Raw genomic sequence first — 14,879 nt, forward strand, 5'->3', positions numbered from 1 at the left:
TACCTTACTACCAAAGTAAGCCCATTCTGATAGGAAAGAGAAGAAGAAGAAGAAGAAGAAGAAGAAGAAGAGAGGCATCCAATATTCATTTCATTCCAGCCAAATGACAGAAAAAGAAGTTTTCATTAATAATAACTTCATGGAGAAAGAGTTTTGTTTCCTTTGGTTTTTGTGAAATTCCTTGAACATTGCTTTTGAAAACTAGTCATTTGACTAAGGTTTTTCGATGTTTTTGTCTATGCCCACTTCTGTCTTCCTATGAAGCAGTTGTTATGGACTGAGTTCATCCCCTATCCAAACTTATGTACATCTCTTAAGTGACTTTATTTGTTTTACAACCTTACTTCTCTTTTATATTAATGCATGACAATAAATTTACCTTGAAGCACATCTAGCTCCATGACTTGAGTTTAGGGATTCAGCATTTGGAATGTGTATTGATTGACCTTACCCAAAAAAATTGCAGGGTTCCTTGGACCCAACAGGTGAAGGTCATCCTGATGGCAGAGTCATGACAAGGTATTGACAATTATACCCTGATTTCCTGGCTAGATTCAAGAAAGCCTCCTGAAGTGGGTGCATAACTATGCCTTCCTCATTTCAAGAGGGTATAAAATTGTTCCTGCGAAAATCGAAGAACAATGATGCAAATTCTTCAGAGTCTTCAAGTAGATCAAGCAGATCAATAGGAGAGAGTTCATCCAGTGGGCCATCACCAAAGCGGAAGGAACATTCCTCAGTATCAGGCTTAGTTAGTGCTTTTGGGGGTTGTTTTGTCCAATCAAATAAACATGAAGACTTGGGTCTTATTTCAGGTCTGTCTGTTTCTACTTTGTGTCTTGCTATCTACATTCTAGAATGTAAAATTCCCGGAAACTCATTGAGATGATGGCTTTGTTGTATGTAATGTGAAGTAACCCAATCCTACAATGATTCTTTACATTCAATCAAAATGAAGACAAACCAGGAGAAAGAATCTGGAGTTACAGTATTCACAATGACTGAAATACTAAGAGCTACCAATAACTTTTCCCCTTCACAAAAAATTGGTCAAGGAGGTTTTGGCACAGTCTACAAAGGGAAGCTCAGAGATGGGAGTTTGGTTGCTATAAAACGCGCAAAAAAGGTAACTAACTGAGCTTGATCTCTGCTATTATAACAAACAAGAGAATCCCTACTTAGATTTGCTTCTTTCTTATATAGAACACACATGATCTACGGCTGTCGACTGAATTCCACAATGAAGTGGCAACTTTATCGAACATTGAACACTTAAATCTTGTGAAATTTATTGGCTATGCTCAAGAAGCTCCTGAACACATCCTGGTAGTAGAATATGTGGCAAATGGAAACCTTCGTGAACATCTTGATGGTAAATTTGCTCCCTATCTTTATTTTGAACTAAAATTCTGAACCTAAGGATACAACTGAAATACTGCTATAAGAACCCTTTTCCAGCAACCCTAGAATAGTAATGACTCATTGCAGGCTATGCGTGATGTTCAGTCTTAATATAACATTCACTCTACATGTCATTTATATGAAACATTTAGTTACTTATCATGCTGGGATATTTTTACACATTTGTAAGGAATTTTATTACCATCTCTTACTTTATTGAAAATTTAAAACACAAAATAAATTCATTTTTCGAGACCTGTTACCAATCAACATGCATGACATCTATAAATTTGCGCATAAAGTTTTCCAAGTAGGAGCCTTGTAAACAGTAGAAAGATGAAAACCTGCCGAATATCAATGTATCGCCTAATCAATACTTGCAATCATTTAGGGTGCTGTAGGTTAGACTAGAAAGAGTAATGATAATCTTAAAGTTGTGGTTTCAAGTCCAAAACAATTGTTCTAACTTTATGTATCTTTCACTTTAAGATCGTATACAATAACAGCTCATTAATCCTCTTCTCCAAAATAAATTGAACTTATCCACTTATTTCCCACAACCCAAATTTGTCGTCGCAATTGATTGCATTGCTTTATAAAAGGCAATGCCAATGATGTAATATTTGGAAATTTGCATTTCCTATGTATTAAATGTAGTTGACCCTAACACATAGGAACAGTGTTAAATCTATGGCACAGATTCCTCATTTTCTTGTTTTCAGGTCAACATGGAACAGTGCTTGATCTGGCTACAAGGTTGGATATTGCAATAGATGTTGCGCATGCGATTACATATCTTCATCTCTATGCTGGTGAGGTTAGATAATTTGGAATGTTGATTTTTGTTTCGCCCTCTCCAATCATCAGAATTCATGAAGTCAATGGCATTTTTTAGATCAATCCATCATACATCGGGACATCAAATCGTCAAACATTCTTTTGACGGAAAATTTCAGAGCCAAAGTGACCGATTTCGGGTTTTCTCGGTTCGGTCCCACAGATATCGACGCCACTCATGTGTCCACGCAAGTGAAAGGAACAGCGGGATACTTGGATCCGGAGTATCTAAAGACATACCAGCTAACACAGAAAAGTGATGTTTACTCTTTTGGGGTGTTGCTAGTTGAATTGTTCACAGGAAGACGGCCCATTGAGCAAAAGAGAGAGGCAAGTGAGAGGGTAACAACAAAATGGGTATGTATCTCTGCCTGTCTTAGACTATGGGGTGGTTATGCTTTAGTGACACAACACAAAGTGTAAATCTTTGCATATGCTTTGTTTACATATTTGACATGGAGTTACAGAAATGTAAGTAAATATTACTGTTTACAAACTTAAAGGGCCAAAACACCTATCAGACAGACCAAAGCAATTGGACAATGATGTAAATCTGAACACATTTGTATCTTCCTCATACATATGATAGATTGTGTATAAAATTCAAACAAATTAGAAGCTAATATCGAGCTGTTTCGTCAGTTTGTTCCTTACTAGATTTTATAGATCAAAAGGATTGACATTGCCTGACCTACAACTTCCTAGCAACAGAATGTTATTAGCTCTTTCCTGGTTACACCTCTAGAGCGTGTTCTTCTGTGTGTGTTGAACTCTAGGGGGACAGATGTGGCTATGAAGAAGTTTAGTGATGGTCCCCTGACTGGCTGGCTCCTCTTCCCTGGAAGGTGTTTCCCCATTGATCCTCTAGGGTTTTGCAGGTCAAGGAATATCTTGTCCCAAGTCCATGACATTTTGCAAAGAAGTCCAAAGCCATCCCCCCAAAGAGGTGGTATCTTCCTCTGATTCATAGAATAGGGGGGGGGGGGGGGGGGGGCTATGACATAGAAAAGGATCAATCTTAGAAATATGTTGACATGTATGGTGGATGAGTGATCTATTATTCCAATGCTACAGATGATGGATGCTTCTTCTCTATTTCAATCTCTAGAGAGCAGGGGGCCTAATATGGATCTGTGCAAATTATAAATGCCAATGCCATAAAACCATTATGCCATTGCTGGAATCAAACCATCAAATCCAACATGGGGAAACACACAATAATGTTTGATGATTTCGGATCGACCCTGACCCTGCTTTGATTCGTTCCGTTCCGATCCCATGCAGGCATTCCAGAGGTTCATGGAGGGGAAGGCGATCGAAGTGCTAGATCCGAAGCTCGAGAGGAGCTCATCGTCCGCGTACATGATGGTCGAGAAGCTCCTGGAGCTCGCGTTCCAGTGCACCGCGCCAACGAGACTCGAGAGGCCGAGCATGAAGCAAACGACCGAAGCGCTATGGAATGTCCGCAAAGATTATCAGAGCTTTTGGCAAATTCGGTCGGGCCATCATCCCACTCAAGGGACATAACTCCTACTACTTTGTAAAATCTCAATCATCAGAAGCCAAACTTCGTCATGGATTTTTGCTTGTTTGTGGTTAGGGGAGGGTGATGGTGATACATGATTAGTTTCATACCATGTATGAATATTATATCATGGCTAGCACTACCTATATGTTCAGTATACATATAAAGTGGTGAGTTTATTATTATTATTATTTGCTCCCTATGGAAATTCTGGCTTTATTGTAAAAGAGATGAAAGTAAGAGATGAAAGTAACTCGGGGAACTCGAGAGAAGACATTTCAGATTTGTTTATTTTCCGGATAAGTTGTTTCCAGTGGGGGGGATAAGGAATTGGCGCCGCGAATTCAATTTAACCGATGTATACATTATATGTATATGCAAAGTGTCGAGGGTCTTTTTATCATTTATGCGTGCAACTTGCAAAGTATAAATAATGTAAGTGTTTGGATAATGTTTAAATCTCCTTTATGGATTGTGCTTAGGGGAGGCCCATTTGAGTGCTCCCACCAAGTTGGAAGAATCATTGCCTTTTGTTAAATATGATTGATTTGCTGTTGGTTATGGTTGCCAGCTCGAACATACGTGTGTAATAGCAAATGTATAAGATATTTTAATAATGCATAGGATATTTGAATAATGTATAAGGATTTTAAACACTCCGATGGCATCGAGGGTCCATGTAATGCAAACGTTGACCCTTCACAATTGAATCCAATGTTTCCAATCAAACCTTCTCTATTATGATGTTCCTTGTAGGTGCGAAAAGTGTTAATAGTTCTAATGTTTGACCCCACAAAAGAGTTCTAATGCTTGCCTTGATGACCATGTTTCTTACAAAGTTTAAATAATGAGAACACCAAGGTATAAGAGGTGTTCCGCGTGTATTCACTTGTTTTTATTGATTAAAAATGAGAAATTTGCTTGCAATACACGCAAGACATTGTGAGTGCATCTTAATGCCTTTATTTATTTATTTTTGGATATTGTGATTGGCACCCTAGGACCTTTGTCTATTGAATTCGAGAGATTCTACTAGGGACATGAATGAGGCGATTCGCATCCTTCTTGAACTACATAAACGGTAATAATACAAATATTTTTAGTTCTTTCATTACAACTTGGCATTAGTGCATTTTCTCGGTTTTACCATCTACAGGACACAATATCTCTTTAAACTTTTAGATTTAGTTTACTACTCATTTCGTCCTTCCATGATTTCCATGTTGGATCATGTGCTTACAATTTCCTCTCAAAATTGAAATAATCGCTACACTATTCTATGAGTGCAATTATATTGTTGCATTAGGGAGTCACATTGGTCCCACACTTTGTAATGAAAATGATTGCCATATTCAGATATACCCCACATTTTCCCATATTTTTGGCAATTTATTTTCCATAACTATTTCATTTCTTTGATTTGGTTGGTATGGGGCTATTGACTTCTTCCTCATAGGTGCTTGCATGTAAGTGCAATTGCGTGTTGCGCAACATTGATTCTAGGTGGGTGTGGCATAAAGTAATGTTTGTAAAGGAATAACCATAATTGTGTCCAAGTTCATGTTGAGTTCACTCACTCTAAGTGGCGTGATAAATATGCCCTCGACCACCAAGTAATGGGTGAGGAAAAGAAAGTGTATTGTATAAGACTTTGTAATATTTATGAGTTGTATTACACAAACTAAAAGAAAATGTAAGAGGTATGCCATGCCATTGTGATAGCTTGAAGGGAGAAATATGCAACGTTGTAAGATGGCATGAGACTCTAAGAGTGGTGCCATTGCGTGCACAAGATACTCATGAAATGACAACCACCATTGTCTATGCTTTATTTGACCTGCTCCTCTTGCTATGTGAAGCTACTACTTTCTTGTTATGTCTAGTAAAATCTAATGGGGTAACTATAATGATTGGTGTAGTATGCGAAAAGACTTTAATAAAAGATATTTGATGTCCAAAGCGTGGAAAGTGGCAAAAGACGGGCGGGGCCTTCTTGGTGGATGATATTTCCTTGCTTAGCATAAATGTGGACAACAAAGGTCTACAATATAGGTTTGCTCAACATAAAACATGAACTACAATAAAAAGAAGTGGTTTTTTTGAACAGTAGCTTTGTTTTACATGGACTCTTTTTCTCTCATGTCAAACAAAGGCTTGCATATTAACTAAGCTTTTTTTCACTATGTTTTCTTTCTTTTTTTGTCCCTTTTACTTGCTTGAAGCCTTCTTTGTGTCATTCTAAAAGCAAAACAAAAAAGGTTAGGCTTTAAGAAAGCAATAGATTTGTTTGACAAAACATTGAAGTTGTATAACAACCAACAGACCTGGAAACAATAACAATAACAATAACAATAACAAACATCATCATCCTCGTCATATTCTTATTCATCATCATAGAGGACAGAGAAACGAACGAAATAGGAAGCAACCACCAGCTCATCATCATCATTATTATTATACATGGTAATAACACACAACGAGAACAAAGAGAACCGACTCCTCATCATATTATTGTCCACCATCACAAAAAACACTCGGTAAATAGAGAAACCAAACGAAACAACAATAAGCAACTACCACCACCTCATCATCGTCGTCATGATCAATATTATACTACATACATCGTAATAACACAAATTGAAAACAACAACCATCTCCTGGTCATCCTTCTCCACATTATGCATCTGAAAACACACACACACACACACAAAAGAGTAAAACATGCTATTGACCCCGGCCTAGTTGTCATCATCATCATTATATGTATATACATCCCAACAAGGTACCTCAAGAAATGAACAAAAACAGTAACACACAACACCCAACACCCAACAAAAGAGAGATAAACAGATAGCCAGATAGGATCATCATCATCACGAGGGGCATGTGCGTGCCGGTGTGTTATCCACGACTAACGAATAACCTTTTCTTTGTGTGGGTGTGTGTGTGGTCTCTTAGATTATGTCTTTCTCACGGTTGTGGCACACATATGTATATATATAAACAAAATAATAACTATATTTGTAAAATGTAACACACACACACACACACACACACACACAAATTCTAGTTACCAACAAAAAACCATGGTAAGAAAAAGAAAGACACAAGTTTAATTTGTTCCTGCCTCTCTTTCTCTCTGTGTTTTTTTTCTTTTTGTTGTTCTTCTTCTTCACAAACGACAACAACACAAGCCTACCTTTATTTCTTTTTGTCTTTTTTTTTTTTTCTCTTTTCTTCATTACCGTTTTCTATACACGAGTGTGTGTTGACTGCCTGCCTCCATATCTATGTATGTTATGCATGTATGTATTTATGTATGTATGTTATGCATGTATGTTATGCATATGTATGTATGTATGGAGGCATATGTATGTATGCTATGTATATGTTATGTATGTTATGGAGACACCCAATGAAGGAAAAGACAGAGAGAAGAAGAAAGAATGAGAATGAGAAAGAGAAGATGAAGTGTAATAGAACAGAGGAGGAGGTCATATAAATTTGTGTTTTGAGTAAGTGATCTCTGAGAGAGAACCAGAGTGTTTTTTCTCTTTTAATTCTTTCTTTTCTTGTCCAATTTTTCTCTGCATCTTTTTTCTTTTTTCTTTCTGTTTTCCATCGATGCTCAACGGCTACTTGAAGCCTGTGGGAGCATTAGGCAAAGGAGCAACAGGTATCGTCTTCTTGGCCATAGCCACTTCCCCGCCTCCTCCTCATCTTCATCATCAATCATCCATTCATGTCCCTGCTCCCCCAGATTCCAACCAGGCTTTCGATTCTCCAGGTAGGGGCCATGAATTGTTGTCGACTGCTATGGCGGACATGTATCCCGCAGCGGATATGGTCGGTGGACATGTGGCTTCCTCACAAAAACCTGCAATCGCAATGCCGCCATCGACAGATGAGAGGTATCTTGGGGTGGAGACTGATGGAGACGGTCAATTTTACTTGAAAGGCACATCAAAATCAAAATCAGAATCAAAATCAAAGACAGAATCAAAAACAGAATCAAAGACAGAATCAGCAGTGTCTGCATCCATGGAGGAGATGGAGGGAGGCAATCAGGCTGTCTTAGGATCGGAGTGTGGCATGTATACTGAGGTGGAGATCGATGATGGTGCAGATCGAATCCCCTCGAAAGTGAATTACGCCGCCATATCCTCCTCTAGGGCCAGCTGCGCGGACAATCTGTTCGCATTGAAGGCATTCCGGCGGTCAAGGGACCAGGACCTGGAGAGGTCAAGGAATGAAGAGCAGGTCTTGTCAAGTCTTGCTTCCCATCCATGCTTGCCACGCCTACATTCGGTCTTCGATTTCGCAGACTTCCGATTCCTGGTGCTCGACTTCTGCGCGGGCGGAGACTTGGCCTCTCTCGCCCGATCCCTCCCCAGAAGACGATTCTCACCTTCCGCAATAAGGTATGTTTTTATTTCTCCTTCTTCCTTCCATCCAAATGCATTGATTGCCCCACCCCATACTCTGATCTACAATTCCATCCCAAACTGTTGAAATGCTTTCCTGTGTTTCTGCCATAGATTCATTGTAATGCTTTCCTGTGTTTCTGCCATAGATTCATTGCAATGCTTTTCCTGTGTTTCTGCCATAGATTCATTGAGATGCTTTCCTGTGTTTCTACCATAGCTTCATCGAAATGCTTTTCCTGTGTTTCTGCCATAGATTCATTGAAATGCTTTCCTGTGTTTCTGCCATAGCTTCATTGAAATGCTTTTCTGTGTTTCTGCCATAGATTCTACGCTGCGGAGATCGTGCTCGCACTCCACCATCTCCATATCCATGGCATTGTATACAGAGATTTGAAGCCCGAGAACATCCTTCTATCGTCCGATGGCCATGTGGTACTCACCGATTTCGACTTGTCGGCTTCTCTAACCCCTAAGAAACACCCATTTTCTTTTCCTTCATCATCCCCATATCCATCTCCATCTTCATCTTCATCTTCATCATCATCTTCATCTTCATCTGCATCATCTGCATCATCATCATCTTCTTCTTCTTCTTATTTCTCGGCATTTTCGCCAGTATCACCATCATCATCGCCGATCTCTGCTTCTTTTGCTTATGATTCTACCCCTGCATTTGCGTCGTCCTTGGTGGGCACGGAGGAGTATATCGCGCCCGAGATCATCGGGGGTGACGGCCATGAATTCGCGGTCGATTGGTGGGGCCTCGGCGTACTCCTCTACGAGATGGCCTACGGGAAAACCCCCTTCCGGGGCAAGACCCGGGCCGAGACATTTCACAACATCTTGCACAAGGAAGTCAAGTTCCCATGGTCTTACCGATCGAATCGACTTGGCACTATGCTCCTCCTCCGGGACCTAATCCAACGGCTTTTGGTCAAGGAGCCGAATCGACGGCTTGGATTCCTCGCGGGGCTCGACGAATTCAAATCTCACCCTTTCTTCGCGGGCATCCGATGGGCCGAGGTTTGCAATGTCTCGAGACCTCCCTTCATCCCTTACACCACCACCTCCATGCCATCTTCTGAGGACAATGTCCCGGGTTTCGATCTCATGTCTCACCTTATCAAGGTCGAGTGTGCTCGCTCCGAATCTCGGGCCCGGAAACTCGTCCGAGACGCGAGGAGGAGACGCCCCATGTAACATTAACCTACTCACTTTCTTTCTCCATTGGGAGGATGTAAAACACACTAACCTAACTCTCCCCTCGTGTTTGGATATACTTACCCTGTCATGGATTTTTTCGCTCTCACGAGGGTGTGTGTACATACATTTACGATTGTAACACTAACTCATTGGTGTCTCTTCTTGTGTTCAATTACTAGCCATGGGTTTCTTGGATCAAGGTGGTTCTTATACACTCTTGTCACTTGTAACACTCCCATGCCTCTAGATTCCACATTCATTCATTGTGAGTTTGCAATGCTTAGTAAATAAAATGCCCATTGTTTTGTTGTCTTTAAAGCTTGGGGTAGGCTTTGGTTTAGTGATCCATTCGTATACATACACGATCTGTTCTCTCTCTCCCCACTTAAGATGTAATCTCTTATTTGGTCTTATAGGCCATTTTTGCCTCTTAAAAGACATTAATATATCTTTCTTTCTTTCCTTCTCCACGGATATATATGTGGGTGCATGTGTTTGTGTGTGTTTGGGTATGAAAGCACATGAGGGAGGTGTTGTCATGTAGAGGGTTTGTTGTTAACAAGGAATTGGTGTTGAGTTTGGACTTCAATGTCTCATGGGTCATGTTCTTTTCTAGGTTATTTATCATAAGGCATTAAGTTTGAAGCACTAAAGTCAATGATGAAATTTCAACTTCCTATAGGTATCTCTCTCCACTTAAGATGTAATCTCTTATTTGTCCTTATAGGCCATTTTTGCCTCCTAAAAGACGTTAATATTTCTTTCTTTCTCCATGGATATATATGTGGGTGCATGTGTTTGTGTGTGTTTCAGTATGAAAGCCCATGAGGGAGGTGTTGTCATGTAGAGGGTTTGTTGGTAACAAGGAATTGGTGTTGAGTTTGAACTTCAATGTCTCATGGGTCATGTTCTTTTCGAGGTTATTTATCATAAGGCATTAAGTTTGACGCACTAAAGTCAATGATGAAATTTCAACTTCCTATAGGTATCACACATTCTTTCATATTATCATAGACATGTCAAGTGGAGAAGAGCATGAGGTAGATGCGGAGAACGGTTCATTAGGTATTATTTAAGGAAGGTTTTATTGTGAAAGACTCTTTGTGAATCAAATTATTAAAGAATCAGTCTAGGCTTGTCAACTTGTGAGGTCTTGTTGTTAGTTGATATTTCCTTCGTGAGGCATTAAAGTTGAAGCCTTAAAACTTAAGGTAAGGTTTTCAATGAAACTTTACATTGCATTTAATCATGAGCCTCGCGTAACTTAAAGGGAAATATTTTACATGAAATAACTTTTGCAATTAATGTCAACATTTAAATGTGGACCATGGACTATTGACTTACGAAAAATTGAAATTGGTCTAAAATAGACACTTGCACATGATTTAATCATAGAGAAATCAATCAAAAGTACTTGGAGGGAGCCAGTTGGGTCATGGTTGAATGGTGTGTGCCAACCCTTTGGAGACTGTGTAGACATAAGCTTGATGCACTTGTGGCATGTAGTTTATGATAAGTTAGATATTGTGTAACCTTGTGTTGACAGTCTAATAACTTACCTATAGGAAGCACCCATTTCAACACGAAGAATGAAAAGAGATTGGTGTGCTTTAGGAAAATTGATTGTATGGTGAAGGCGAAGCCACCATTGATGTGTCCACTATGCCATTAATCAATTTTCATTCGAATTTTGAGAGCCATCACCTTACTTTGTGAGTTGGTCCCGTTCATTTAACAATAGACTTAAACTAGTATGTATATACAATTAATATTGACCAAAGTAGCTAAGTTGATTGGTGACATTTGATTCCGAGACTTACACATGGCAAATGCATATAATTAATTTCTCTTATGAACTTTGTGTCCATAGGATTGGAGACGAAGTTGCCAAGATTTGTTTATGATTATTTTTTGTTAGTTCATATATGTCTTGCCAGTTGTCCCCACAATGTATAAAGAGACTCGAATTCCTAATGTAAACATTAAGTCTTAATTTTGTGTGGATTGACTGATTGATTCTTAATGACTTTCTCCATTGGAAGGATGTAACATTAACCTACCTCTCGGCTCATTTTTGAATATACTAGCCATGCAATTCTCACTAACTCATTGATGTCTCTTCTTGTGTTCAATTACTAGCCATGGATTTCTTGGTTCAAGGTGGTTCTCATACACTCTTGTCACTTGTAACACTTCCATGCCCCTTAGGTCCCATTCATTCATTGTGAGTTTGCAATGCTTAATAAATAAAATGTCCATTGTTTTGTTGTCTTTAAAGCTTGGGATAGGCTTTGGTTTAATGATCCCCTCATATACATACACGATCCTTTTGTGTATGTGCTTGTCTGCATGTACGCTCAATTCTCTCTCTCTCTCTCTCTCATGTGTTTGTGTGTGTTTTTGGGTATGAAGAGCACATGAGTGAGTTGTGGTCATGTAGAGGGTTTGTTTTCGCAAGGAATTGTGTGCTGAGTTTGGACTTCAATGTCTCATGGTCATATTCTTTTCTAGGTTATCACGAGGCATTAATTTTGAAGCTCTAAAGTCAATAGAGAAATTTCAACTTCCTATAGATGTTGCAAATTCATTCATATGATCATAGTCATGGCCAAGTGGAGAAGAGCATGACAAAGATGGGGAGAATGGTTTACTGGGTGTTACTTAAGGAAGGTTTTATTGTAAAAACTCTTTGCGAATTGAAATATTGAAGCATCCGTCTAGATTTGCTGATTTGTGAGGTCTTCTTGGTCGGCTACATTTCCTTCAAGTAGGCATTAAACTTGTTGGTAAGGTTTTCAATGAATATTTACATTGCATTCAATCATGAACCTCATGAAAAAGGGACACATTTTACATCAAATGAAACTTTTGCATTTAATGTTGAGATTTTAATATGGATCGTGAACCATTAACATAAAAACAAATTAGAATCGGTCCAGACAATTTTGTAAGATTTATGTTAGGAAACAGGTCCCTCTGGATGGGAAGTAGAGCATGAGTTGGACTAGAGGCCGAGGAAACAACCGGATAGAGAAGAATGAGCCAGATCAGGTGGATTCGAGGAAGAAGAAAAACCGGATCAGTATCTGGATCAGATTCAGAGACGCATCCGGTAGGATCCGGATGAAGCATCCAGAAAAGGCTAGTTTTGTAAATAGGTATTTGTAAAAAGCCCCAAAAGTTGTATTAGTATAAATACAACTAGGGCAAAACATAAGATACTAGATAAATAGTTATTATTGGTAGTTGCCTTTGCAGTGAAGTGAGAGTGTGTGAGAGAGAGTTGGAAGTAACTCTGTTGTAACCTGTTGAGAATCAAGCTCAACTTGGTCTAGTGTGTGAACTCACCTTGAGAGTGAATAGACACTCCAATGGTCAAGAGTCATCATTATGTCACCACTTTGTATTCTAGCATTTAGTATGAGTCATAGAATCATATTCTATGACACATAACTTATGAGCTTTCACATTCCCCATGCTCCATAAGTCTTGTAGTTAATGAAGAGAGAGGGTGACTATATAAAGCACCCTCCTCCCACCTTGTATTATGTTGAGTCTTTCTCCTTTGTTAATATACTTTACTTTGCGTATTCTCTATGTCTTACTCCTCGTCTCTCTCTCTCTCTGTCATACACACACACACAGTTCACACCTATTCCGCTACACAAGAATCATACCCGATTCTTTACATGGTATTAGAGCGATTTGGTAGCTCCATCTAGCCCATCCGCGTGTATTGAGCTCTACGCCGACGTTCAAGAAGAACCGGCTCATCGCTATCGTAGCTTCGCTACATAGCTCGCATTCGAAGAGAGAAGAAGAAGAAGAAGAATCGACATAATGAATACTCAAATGGGGAGCGCTCTCCCTACTGAGAAGTTGGATCGAAACAACTTCGCATCTTGGGAGTACAAGATGCACCAATGCCTTGTCGAACAAGGCAATTGCAGCTACATCAAAGGAGCGCATAAAGACCGATCCGCCGAAGCGGCTCCCGGATACACGACATGGGAGCAAGCCGCAAGCCGCGTGATGTATTGCTTGGCGACATGTGTTAACGATCACATGCTCGGCTACATTCGCGAAGCCAAGACGCCGAAGGAGGCATGGGAAAATCTACGAAAGATTTTTGCAGCGAACACAACTGCAAGAAGGCTTCAACTCCACCAAGAGTTGAACAACATTCAACAAAGGGACATGTCCATCACGACATACACCTCGAAGATCAAGGAGCTTTGCGATTCGCTCGGCTCAATAAGCGTAAATATTGATGATGATGAGATGGTTCAAATATGCCTCGGTGGCCTCGCACCACGGTTCGGCACGATGCGAACCGCCATTCTAGCACGGGAGAAATCTGCCTCCTTCTTTGAGCTCCAATCAATGCTATTGGTCGAAGAAAACCATGTGCGTACAAGGACCAATGAGTCGGAAGGCCACATGCTCTACACGCACTCGAACGGAGGAAGAGGACGCGGACGGTCGAGAGGCCGATTTGGCCAAGGACAAGGTGGACGAGGTCCGACCTACGATAACAACTCCCAATTTCGGCCGCAAAATGGAAGCCAACGAGAAACCTTCGCAAGAAGGGGGAGCTTTTACGACGGACTGAGCCGTCAAAACGCAATCGAATGCGGATATTGTGGGAAGCTCGGCCACCACGAAGAAGAGTGCCAAAAGAAGATGCGTGAATCGGCTTCCACAAGTCGAAAACTCATGAATTACGCGCACAATTCTGACTACGAAGATCATAGCGGAATGTATGGGCACAACTCCAACTACGAAGATCGTGGTGGAATGTATGCACACAACTCCGATCGTGGCGGAATGTTCATGATGAAACATAGAGCAAACTCTATGTCGGCCTCTACCTCAACTAGTGCCCTCAATCCGGAGGACGTATGGTTTGTTGACCCCAGAGCCTCAAACCATATGACATCTCATAAAGAATGGTTTCTCGAACTTCGAGAGCCGGAGCGACCTGGTTATGTCGAAACCGGAGATGACATTACGCACCTGATTCGGCACATCGGCAATGTTCCGTTCGGCGAAAGAGGTAAGCAAACATACATTAAAAATGTCTTGCATGTTCCCACCATCACGAAGAATTTGGTCTCGGTCGGCCAAATGGTTGAGCAAGGGATGCAAGTACGATTTGACCAAGAAGGGTGCTTCATTGGAAAAGAGGGCCGAATCATCGCGCATGGAAGAAGAGAGGGCCGGATGTTCATTCTCGATTCACACGAGATGAAATCCGCCATGTTTGTAAAAAGCACGAAAGACGACTCCGACATAGAGCTATGGCACAAGCGAATCGGCCACATCAATCTCAACAAACTCAAAGCAATGAAATCAAAAGGAGTCGTTGTCGGACTCCCGACATTCAAAGAGAAGAAGATTGAAGGTGTATGCGAAGCGTGCCAATTCGGCAAGCAACACCGACACCCATTCCCGAAAGAGCGGAACGTGAGCAAAGGTCTACTCAA

At 40.4% G+C, this 14,879-nt stretch overlaps 2 protein-coding genes across 4 annotated transcripts; both read left to right on the plus strand.

The window, feature by feature from the left end:
• Positions 1-367: 367 nt before the first annotated feature.
• LOC147863241 (calmodulin-binding receptor-like cytoplasmic kinase 2) lies at positions 368-3,871 on the plus strand. 3 transcript variants are annotated; one of them, XM_087321436.1, is made up of 6 exons: positions 392-815; positions 915-1,126; positions 1,204-1,372; positions 2,124-2,213; positions 2,297-2,595; positions 3,523-3,871. In XM_087321436.1, the coding sequence occupies exons 1-6, from the start codon at positions 587-589 to the stop codon at positions 3,763-3,765; spliced, it is 1,242 nt and encodes a 413-aa protein (XP_087177562.1). In that variant the 5' UTR covers positions 392-586; the 3' UTR covers positions 3,766-3,871. The 3 variants fall into 3 exon arrangements, with proteins under 3 accessions (XP_087177565.1, XP_087177562.1, XP_087177564.1); XM_087321438.1 differs by having other exon boundaries at positions 649-815; positions 968-1,126; positions 3,523-3,853; XM_087321439.1 differs by lacking the exon at positions 3,523-3,871 and having other exon boundaries at positions 368-815; positions 2,124-2,218; positions 2,297-2,488.
• A 3,480-nt stretch (positions 3,872-7,351) lies between these two features.
• LOC147863242 (serine/threonine-protein kinase UCN-like) lies at positions 7,352-9,705 on the plus strand. Its single transcript, XM_087321697.1, has 2 exons — positions 7,352-8,184; positions 8,514-9,705. Exons 1-2 carry the CDS (start codon positions 7,388-7,390, stop codon positions 9,388-9,390), a joined length of 1,674 nt encoding a protein of 557 aa, XP_087177823.1. The 5' UTR covers positions 7,352-7,387; the 3' UTR covers positions 9,391-9,705.
• Positions 9,706-14,879: the final 5,174 nt, after the last annotated feature.

The sequence above is a fragment of the Azolla caroliniana genome, unplaced genomic scaffold (genome assembly GCF_043228905.1).
Source record: "Azolla caroliniana isolate FFs.n. ecotype wild unplaced genomic scaffold, voAzoCaro1.0.p SCAF_6, whole genome shotgun sequence".
Taxonomy (NCBI): Eukaryota; Viridiplantae; Streptophyta; class Polypodiopsida; order Salviniales; family Salviniaceae; genus Azolla; species Azolla caroliniana.